Here is a 10,077-nt window from a genome sequence, read left to right as displayed (position 1 = left end):
TAATGAATATGCACAATGACATCACTGGATTTAGGGTTGATAAGATGGCATCTTCTGTGGATATTGATCTTTTCGAAACAAATCTCTTTGAACAGATTACTGAAGTACTCAAGATTAGGAATACGCATTCCAGTTAGATTTATGACCCTAAACATACTCAAAACATGCATACTGCTGATCTTATCTGCAAAATTGAAAGAAAGAAGTTGTGCTAACAGGACATATTGAAACCCTTGGGACTCAGATCTCCAAGATGGTTACATTTTTACAAGGTGGAAAGGCTGACATCAAAAAAGGGGAAAACCAAAAGATCAAGACAAATCTAAACCTTCAACTTCGTCATCTCAGCATAAGAAGCCACATGGAAGTTCTGGTGGCAGTGGTCGTGGTCATCGTCATAGTAGCTCAAGTAGCACATGCAAACCAAGGCTTACCTTGCCCCTCATCAACCATTCAAAAAATCATAAATCGGGAAACATAATTTTTTTTCAAAGCTTTCATAATTTATTGATGGGCATTAATATATGTTGTTATAATAGATAGCTTAGTTTTGACATCATAAAAAAGAAAGAAATTGTTAAGACAAAAATTTATATCTAAGTTTTGGTGATCACAAACTAAACTGATCTAACTCAAACTCAGATTAATGTAGACTAATAAACCAAACCAATAGATCAAGTTTAACTATTTTGATCTAACAAAGTTTATTCGACAACATAACTTGAACCAAGCTACTTGAGCAGAATGGATCAACTTGAAGTCTAGTATGTCAAGCATTCTATGTTCTGTTGATTACTCCTTCAGCTAGTATCCGAAGAATTTGAAAACGCTGACACTATATCAGACAAATCAATAAGAACACGTGGATATAACCACATAAATATCGACTACCCAGTATATTTATGAGTACCATATATATTTATTGTCGTTGGGGACCAACATTTATAAATAAGGAATGCATCAAGACTGAAGAGCTCTCGGAAAAAATACTTTTGATTTGCAAATCTTCATCAAGCATTCAAATCACATGACATCTTTCAACAGACTCATCTTCAAGCTGTTCTTGCACACACTCGGTTTCTCATCAGATCGATTGAGGATCAATATTGTGCACTATATTCTCACTTATTTTTTACACACGGGTGTTGTTATACTGTGAGAATCAATTGTGACTGTTAGAATCCTATTTTTGAATATATCAAATTGAAGAAAAGAGTACTAGGTTTTTCAGCTCATTAGGGTTGTAGAATCGAGTTGAAGTTGATTTGTACAAGTTGTACTGATCAAATCTTCTAGTAGAATCATTCTAGAAACAGAAGAAGGGGAGACATAGAAGCTTAGCCTCGAACTTTCATAAACAACTTCTTGCCTCTTAATTTACTGTTATTTACTTGATTCCGCTAAGTTTATCATCTGTGCTGATAAGTGAACTGAAGTAAATCGAGCCGTTCCCTTTTGTATCATATTCAATAAGTCATCCGAGCATTTTCCACACTTAGAACACGTTTCTAGTAGCTCAAATTATTCGGTCTGATTGGAATATTGTCTTAAGTTGTTATACAACTTAAGCTTAACATTATTTGACAGTTTTCGTAACATTTAATTCACCTCCTCTAAACTGTTATTTTTGATCATATCACAAACTCAAAGAACATATCATAATCTGTTAGTATTAAAAAATATTATCATATTATTAAAAAATAAAATAAAATCATTATAGAAATCATAAAAATATCGTTTATATTATAGATTACTTGTCCACGTGTAAATTTGAAATAAGCCAAAACAACCAAATGAAAAATTTAAAAATCTACGAATAAAGTTTTTGTCATCAAAAACAAAAAAGAAAGAATTACGGATTCAATCTCGATTATATAATAAAACTTCTATCAATTAATAATGTTGGGATCACATAAATTTATTAATTTAGAGATGTATTAATTAATTGATAAAATAATAATTTATTGTTTTACGTATTATTATTTTTTATCTAGCAAACATAAATTCATAAAATCCTAAAAAATCGCGTTTCACAAGTGTTTATATCATATTCTATGAACAATATAAAAAATAAAATTTATTGTAAACTATATTTAAATTTATAAAAATAAATAAATGATATTAATTGTTTTTAATAATTAAAATATATTTAATAAGTTATGATAAAACACTTATCACTAGACCAAAAAAACACTTATCACTAGGCCAAAAATTATAATTGTTAGCCAAATCACAATTTTTTTTATACTTGTGATATGACAGAGTGCACATATTTGTATGTTAATGAATCGGGTTGTTAGGTCCATGAGTTCGGGTAGATGCATTCTATCTGTTGGTGTTGTTTTGTATCTCTATTTACCATTTTCCTGCTGCCGACTATTTTCTCAATAGAGACAATATTATCCGTAAAGATCTGACAGCTGTCTTTTACGGTCCACCTAGCCAATCAGATCAAACTGCGCAACGTCAAAAATTTGACGCACGAAAACTTCCCAAGATGTCACACATCTCATTATTACTTTACTAATATACGACTAACACAACATAATATATTGACTGATCAAATAAAATTTTCCGTTCAAAATAAACAACAATGCAAGTTAAATTACAAGATCTAAATTTCAAGAGAAACAAATAACACAATCATATTTTGCTAAATTCTCTTAGTTATGTTTGTGTTTTAGAGAATTAAAAATTTATGACATTGATGGGTCATAGATTTATATGAGGAACGCTATTTGATTGTTGATCAAGGTTATAATGAATTTACAATTATTTATTTCGTTAAATTTTTTTTTCTTCAATCGTGGGCCTAATTTGGAGAACTGAAGAAAGAGTTTACTCAAGTTGATGGTTTGTTGGGATTTACAAGAAGAACTATTACCATCTAAACATTGGATAGTTGAAGCCGATGTTAAATACGAAAAAACAAATCAAATCTAAACGTCTTATGAATGATTTTAAATCATACTACAATCAATAATTTTTTGATAGATTATTCACGCTATGCAAGTGCCGAATTCTTAATAAAAACTAGTAAAAGATGCACATGCATTGCATGTGCTATTATTATTTTTAATTTGATTAAATAATACTAAATAATTAACACGAAATTATTTTCGATTTAAAAGGGAAATTTTGTTTTGATTTTTTTATATTTAAAATATGGAGTGATTTGAAAAGATTTTTAGTAGGGTAAGAAGGGTAATTATGAAATTAAATATTTTGGTGTCCTCAAATGTAGTTATTCTAAGGCCCTCACACTTAATATAATAGTATAAATAAAGTACTATCCGCTAACAGGTCATTGACAACAAATACATTTTTTAAAATAAAGAAATTCTATATATTTTATTCAAACCGTCTTCTAGAAACTTACTATAGCAAAAGCCTCATGCCAAAAATTTAATTAAAAAACAATGGTGAAATGAGTTATATATTCTACCAATACATGTTTGATAGATTTATTTTCATTGTTTTGTTTTTCTTATTGTAAGAATGCAAGTCCCATTGGATAAAACTTACATTGGAGACGAAAACCGGAGGCATTATTTTACTTCGAAGTCCCCACAGCTTCAAATATGACAAGAGACCAGCCCGGCTTAAGGCAAACAAGGGTCGATGAAACACAAATCCTCGGCCATCGCACGTTGATATTTCTGTGTGTGAGGATGCATGTGATCGGCCCCGAGCGGAGACTCTCCATGTAGTGAAGCACTTACCACAATTTTTAATTAAAAAACAATGGTTAAATGAGTTTTTTCAGAAGCCAAGAGCTTGAAGTTTTTGCACAATGAACATTGTTAGTTTAAGTAGGAATTCCGGTTTATGGTTGTTAGATAGAAGTCAGCCCAGTCGCTAAATGATACATACGTTGATTGAAAGTGACGTTTTCGATATATAGGATAACAATACAAATGATTGTTGAAAAACAAATCTGACCGTTGGATTTTTTGAAATATATATTTGCAAATTTCAAAGTCCAAGAACAAGGCTTTTTAGTTGAATCATGATTACATCTTTCAAATTTGTATTCTTTCAAGATTCCTGAGTACACTTAATAGATCATATTTCAAATTGGTCAACTAGCACACTCATATCAGAATATATCATATCTTAAAGGATCACTTTGTGCTACCCCAACCAATTCAAGCCTTTCAAGCTAACCGTTGAGTTATATTGTATATTTCTGGTGAACCGATGATTTTTAAACATCTAGAATTTTTTGAAGTAAATATTAAGAGTTTTAACTTGGGCAACAATAAGTCCTAGTTGAAGTCAGTTTTTACAAATAGTTGTATAAATTAAAGTATTTTAGTGAAATCTTTTCTGAGTGAAAGCAGAAGTGACACATGATTATTTATCTCCGAACATCCATAAATATTTGTCTTTTTACAATACGTATAATTTACTATTTTTTCATATCTATCCGTTTTTTAAATGCCAATTGCATTATATATAATTTATCATTAGTCAAATCAGATCGTTTCTGTACTTATTTATTTTTCAGTGGTCCAACTAAGTTAGTCATTCAAGAGTACACATCCTAAACACAAGGACAACTCAAAGTTTAGAGAAGTTTAAAAACACAAATTTGAATTTGCTCGCTTCGGTTCTACTTTACATGTGACGATCTAAATGTACATAAATTTAAAATTATCATATATGATAGGGAACAAGAAATTTTTTCCAGCATTAATTTTTTATTTTCAGTTGAAATAAATTTAGACGGTTGATTGGCGAATTCCGAAGGAGAATTATTTGGCCCATAAAGATTGGAATATACCAGTTCTACAACAAAAATCTTTTAAATATTAATTATCAATAATTTTACAAGATATTAAATGTAAATATTCCATAATAAAAATTTCAGTTTATTTCTTTATTATTTTATCAAACATTTCATTGCTTCGAGAAGTCAATCCATTTACGGAGATAGTGATTTATATATACGGATTTTAAGCACTTCATTCGTCAGACATTTTTACTTGATCTTATATATTTGACTCTTGTAAATTTAAATATCTATCTTTTTAAATTTCTCATGTATCTTTCAATTTTTTTACAATTCTAATCTCTTTTTCATGAGAACGTCAGATGTGTCATTGTACAGTTCCGCATTGTGTTGATGCTATATCAACACCACATGACTCCACACAAGCGTCACACCGAGAAAAAAAGGTATAATTTCAAAATAAACAAACAAGCAAGATCGCAGACACAAATTAAATTTGACAATATAGATGATCCAAATTACAAACACACACATATATATAATAGAACAATTAGGGAAAGTAAATTATGTTTTTACTCTGAGATTTCTCATCACATCTATCATCAGTTGGAAGTTATACTAAATAAATAAGTTGAACATTATTGTCATGTCGACATAACATTACCGCTGCCATCAACACAATAGATATCATAGTCAAATCGAGAAAATTAATAAAATTGAAAAAATATAAAGATAGAAAACTAATATCAAAACTTAATAACATGGATCATGTTCAACCCCTTCAACTTTTATGGTTTAAACTTTTTGAACCGCAATTTTCTTTCATTCAACTAAAATTTCTTGGTATATTATCCCATTTTAATTTTCAAACACATTGAAGTTAACCAAAAACTGAAATTTACCCCCAAGAAATGTTATTTTCTCAATGGAAAAAAAATGTTCTAGTTTCTTCATGATATAATTTACAACGCCGTTAATATTTCAACACAAAATTTGAGTAGTATCAACTATATAGCGGAATAATCAGTTGGTTAATTCAAACTTGAATTCGAAATCGGATTTTATTCAATATAATTTCTTTTGATCTCGAGCTTCATCAAACATGCCTGAACGACTTTTGTCTATATGGTGTTGGGCTACCAAAACATGCATGAATTGAAGTGCTAGCCTCATGCCAAGTACAAGCAAAACAATGTTTTATTTACCTGCTTAGTGTGGTTTGCTGGCTATTAGCCCGTGTGTTTAACAATTGGTGGCTATGGGTGGTTCTATCATAATTAAAAGAACAAGGTTAAGTTAATTTTTGTTCCTTTTCTTGAAATCGCAACTACTTTTCATTCATCATCTTTAATTTGCCAAGTGAAAAAGTTTTGACAGTACAAGCTATCAAAGAAAATCCTTTATAAAGCTTACGAAATCTTTTTTCACAAAGCAACTTGGAGTAGAAACGACAATAATATCCTTATCCCACTCCCACGTTAAGTTCAGATTCCGGCTTCCTATTTTAATTAGTGCTCAATTACATACTGAGCACCCCTTTTTGTTTAGGTTCTCCTTTCAAGTAAAAAGGATGCGATTTGGGGTAAACCAATTAATATTGCATGATCAAAGACTGTCATATCCCATCGGTACGCGAAGAGATTCAGAAGTAGGCAGAGTCGAAGGCGGATGTTTCGAAATCGAACCCTTGCTCAAGAAAGGTGCCAGCAATCCACAGCTTCAAATCTGACAAGTTCATTCCCAATTCACGTTCTTTAATCTGTTTTTCCATCCAACATTGAAGTTCCAGATTTAGTTTATCATCGTTTCAACATAACCTCAAAAAGATTATAATTACGACAATGAAAGAACGAACGATTTCGAAAAAATGATATATTCTTACATGACAAGTGAATGTCAGCACATAATTATCATCAAAAGCAGCCAAATTAGAGCTTTGTACATGAAAGCTTGGCAGTGAATCAAGAGCCCTATAAAGGAGCGCCGCAACACCTTTGTCTTTGTTGGACACTACTTTCACGTAAAACCCTTTTTCCTCTACTTGAAACACATTTAACTGCAAATTTATTTAGCAACTCTTAACTTTAAAATTATGTTATTCAGTCATTTTATTGGTATAGATAGATGTAGCATCAAATATATATATAATATTACCTTTGATATTCTCTTCACCACGGGATAGAAATTTGCTGCATCCATTTTCTTGGAATCTTGAATGGTTTTCACTTGGTATTTGTTATCTTGTTTCGTGAAAGAAGACTCGAGATCAGCAATATCAGATTTAAGCCTTTTAAGTTGCATTTGCAAGTCTTGTAAATATAACACTGCGTCGCCAACTATTGAAGCCTTGTCCATCTGAATCCACAAATGGTAAAATCATATATATTCATTACTAAATCATCATTATTGCAATCTCAAGCAAGAAGCCCATACAAACTAAGCTCTAATATATATTCAATTGAAAAATAGACTTTACATTTTATTAAAAAAATTATTCAAATAACATTACATCTATACAAAAAAAATTAATTTATTAAAATGAGAAAATGATTTTTTTTTTGGTCCATTAACTTGTCCAATTTTGGATTTTAATCAATTGAATTTTTAAAGTTTGATTTTGGTACACTAGCAAACTTTTAATTTTCGACTGTTTTGATTCAATTGCTTACATGAAATATGACAAGTTAGCAATTTTCGATGTCATGTAAGCATTTCTCTATCTCATAACTAAAAATTAAAAGTTAGTTAATCAAAATCCAAAATTGAACAAGTTAATGGACCCAAAAAAAATTTCCCTATTAAAATTATTTCTTATTTTAAAAAAGTAATGTAACTAAATGCATGCATCACAAAGCAAGGGTTATTACTTAATTGCTATTGAATTACATATATATGAGTGTTGTTTATGTGCATAATTAGGCAAGTATATGCCCCCACTTGGGACAATCTTGACAAGTAATATGAAAAAATCTGGACTAATTCATGTTGGTTGACATTTACATTAAATATGTAGATAGATTTTGTGTAAATTAAATATCTTATAGTTTCATAATTAAGAGAAATTATGGAAAGTAACTTTGCAATGCCTCGAAAAATAAGTGAATTATAGGTTAAAAAAAAACTTGAAATATTAATCATATTCGAACCTTGGTAATGTTAGGAACCAAAGATCGCAACGCATAGAGCTTCTCCTTCATCCGGCCTCTCCTTTTCCGCTCCGAAATCAGAGTTCTTGACCGATCAGCTTTGTTACCTTTCTTCTTCCCAGCCGCCGCACCGGTGGCCGTGGTGCCCGACGATTCCTCCTCATCCATTATTTCCTCCGCCTCAGCTTCAGCCTCCTCAGAAAATTTATTCAACGCATTATTATTGTTACTATTACTATTACTATCAATATGATTCATTGGAATATCGAAATCAAACAACTCTAACGGCGGTGCCGATGAAAAAATCTGGTCCTCAGCCAAACCAGCGCAGCCAGTATTGTGCTGATCACCGCCGTAGCCCAGAACGTTAGAGTTTATCGCAGAATCTGCGACATTTTCACCGCGGATGAGGTCAATAAACTGATCGAAAATGGCTTCATCCATGAAATCTATTAACCCAAAATCATTATGTTCTTGAAACGGGAATGTTTCCGATCCATAATGATTTCTATCCATCTTCTAAGTAATGAGGAAAACTATTATGTTGTTTGCTGGTAGTTATGGAGTATATCTGTATATTTATAGAAGGATAGTGTGAAAAGAATCGAGAAAAGGTATATTGGATGTATTTATTAAATTAAATTAATATTTTTAAGTTGAATTTAAATTATAATCTTTGAGTTGACAAAGATGTTTCCATAGTACACAACTTGTTTATTAATGTTTAATGACATTAATGGTATGTTAGACTTAAGTTTCTAGAGTTTATTCTAGTGTTAGATTCTCCAGATGTAGTCATGTGGTACAGAAAAAAACTAAATTTAATCACAAAAAAACAAAACTATATATATATATATATATATATATAGTATGGTTATATGTATGTGTGTGTATATTAGGGGTATAAACGAACCGAACACGTTCACGAACTTTTCGAGCCGGTTCGAATAATATTTGGTTCGAATTCGAAATTATCGAATTCGAGCCGAACTCGAACATGTTCGAATATTTTTCGAATCGAATTCGAGCTAAAATTATATTGTTCGATTGTTCGCGAACTGTTCACGAACTTTAGCATTATATTTAAAAAATAATAAAATATTATTAAGTATATATATATATATAATGTTCGAATATATATATAATATTATTATAATATTATTAAGTATATATATATAATATATAATATATATAATATTATTCGAGTTCGAATCGAATTCGAACTCGAGCCTCAGTTCGAATCGAGTTCGAATCGAAAATAATAAAAGTTCGAGTTTCGAATCGAGCTTCGAATATATTTATTCGAATTCGAGCTCGAGCTCGAATACTGAAAATTTCATAAAATTCGATTCGATTCGATTCGTTTACAGCCTTAGTGTATATACATACATATAACCATACCAGTCTATTGTTATTTCTTAAGCTTTTAAATAAGAACTCAGTTTGAGTAGAAATAAGAAAAAAAAAAAAAAAAGAACTCAGTTTGAGTAGAAATTATCTCAATTCCGTGTTGCATAAATAAGTTTCGGAATTGATTTTTTCTCATTTTAATATGAAAAGAGGTTAACTACATAAACTATCTTTGTGAAATCTCGAGAGTACTGAAGAACTCCATGAAAAAAATTGATAAATTAACTCTACATATTTTCAAATCTTGAAAAACGTACCCCTAAAAACACATACAGAAATGTGTTCAAGATTTGAAAACATTTTTTTCATGAGGGGTTTTTAGAAATATTGATATTTTACAAGGGTAACACAAGCAATTAACCCATAAAAATACGAAATATTTATAATACTTCTATTATTTATTTCAAATTAATTATAGGGTTCAAAGCTACGTATGCTATAATTTTGAACGGGTTATATTATCTTATATTTGTTGAGTATAATAATTCAAACGTCACTTTTGATTTGTACCATTTAAAATATTTGAATTGTATAATTAACACTAACTATAACTTTTAGTAAAACAACAAGCTTTTAGTTCTACAATATCTTATTCTTTTTTAATTGATTTTGAAGTAGATTCATAAATTATGAATCTGTCAATTAATTAATATGTCAATTAACAAAACTTATAGTTCATATATTGATTGAATTAATAGTAAAATTCATTTCTAAGATCATAAATTTTGCATTTGTCCATTAATTAAGATCTATTTCTATTAAGAATATGTCAAAGTCTATGCTAGT

The 10,077-nt window shown here is 30.0% G+C and overlaps 1 protein-coding gene across 1 annotated transcript; it reads right to left on the bottom strand.

The window, feature by feature from the left end:
* Positions 1-6,100: 6,100 nt before the first annotated feature.
* LOC142538791 (transcription factor FER-LIKE IRON DEFICIENCY-INDUCED TRANSCRIPTION FACTOR-like) lies at positions 6,101-8,418 on the bottom strand. The gene is made up of 4 exons (XM_075644087.1): positions 7,882-8,418; positions 6,890-7,090; positions 6,618-6,791; positions 6,101-6,494 (listed from the first exon to the last, which is right to left on the bottom strand). The coding sequence occupies exons 1-4, from the start codon at positions 8,395-8,397 to the stop codon at positions 6,378-6,380; spliced, it is 1,008 nt and encodes a 335-aa protein (XP_075500202.1). The 5' UTR covers positions 8,398-8,418; the 3' UTR covers positions 6,101-6,377.
* Between the last annotated feature and the right edge of the window lie 1,659 nt (positions 8,419-10,077).

The sequence above is a fragment of the Primulina tabacum genome, chromosome 3, assembly GCF_025594145.1.
Source record: "Primulina tabacum isolate GXHZ01 chromosome 3, ASM2559414v2, whole genome shotgun sequence".
Classification (NCBI taxonomy): domain Eukaryota; kingdom Viridiplantae; phylum Streptophyta; class Magnoliopsida; order Lamiales; family Gesneriaceae; genus Primulina; species Primulina tabacum.
Note: the sequence above shows the minus strand (reverse complement) of the source record. Positions and strands in the feature narration are given on the sequence as shown.

Excerpts from the sequence above, each read along its gene's own strand:
- LOC142538791 (XM_075644087.1), bottom strand. The coding sequence starts at position 8,397 with ATGGATAGAAATCATTATGGATCGGAAACATTCCCGTTTCAAGAACAT. Across the intron at positions 7,091-7,881 it reads TGGTTCCTAACATTACCAAG|ATGGACAAGGCTTCAATAGT; the intron begins GTTCGAATATGA and ends TTGTGGATTCAG. Across the intron at positions 6,495-6,617 it reads TGCTGACATTCACTTGTCAT|ATTAAAGAACGTGAATTGGG; the intron begins GTAAGAATATAT and ends ATGGAAAAACAG.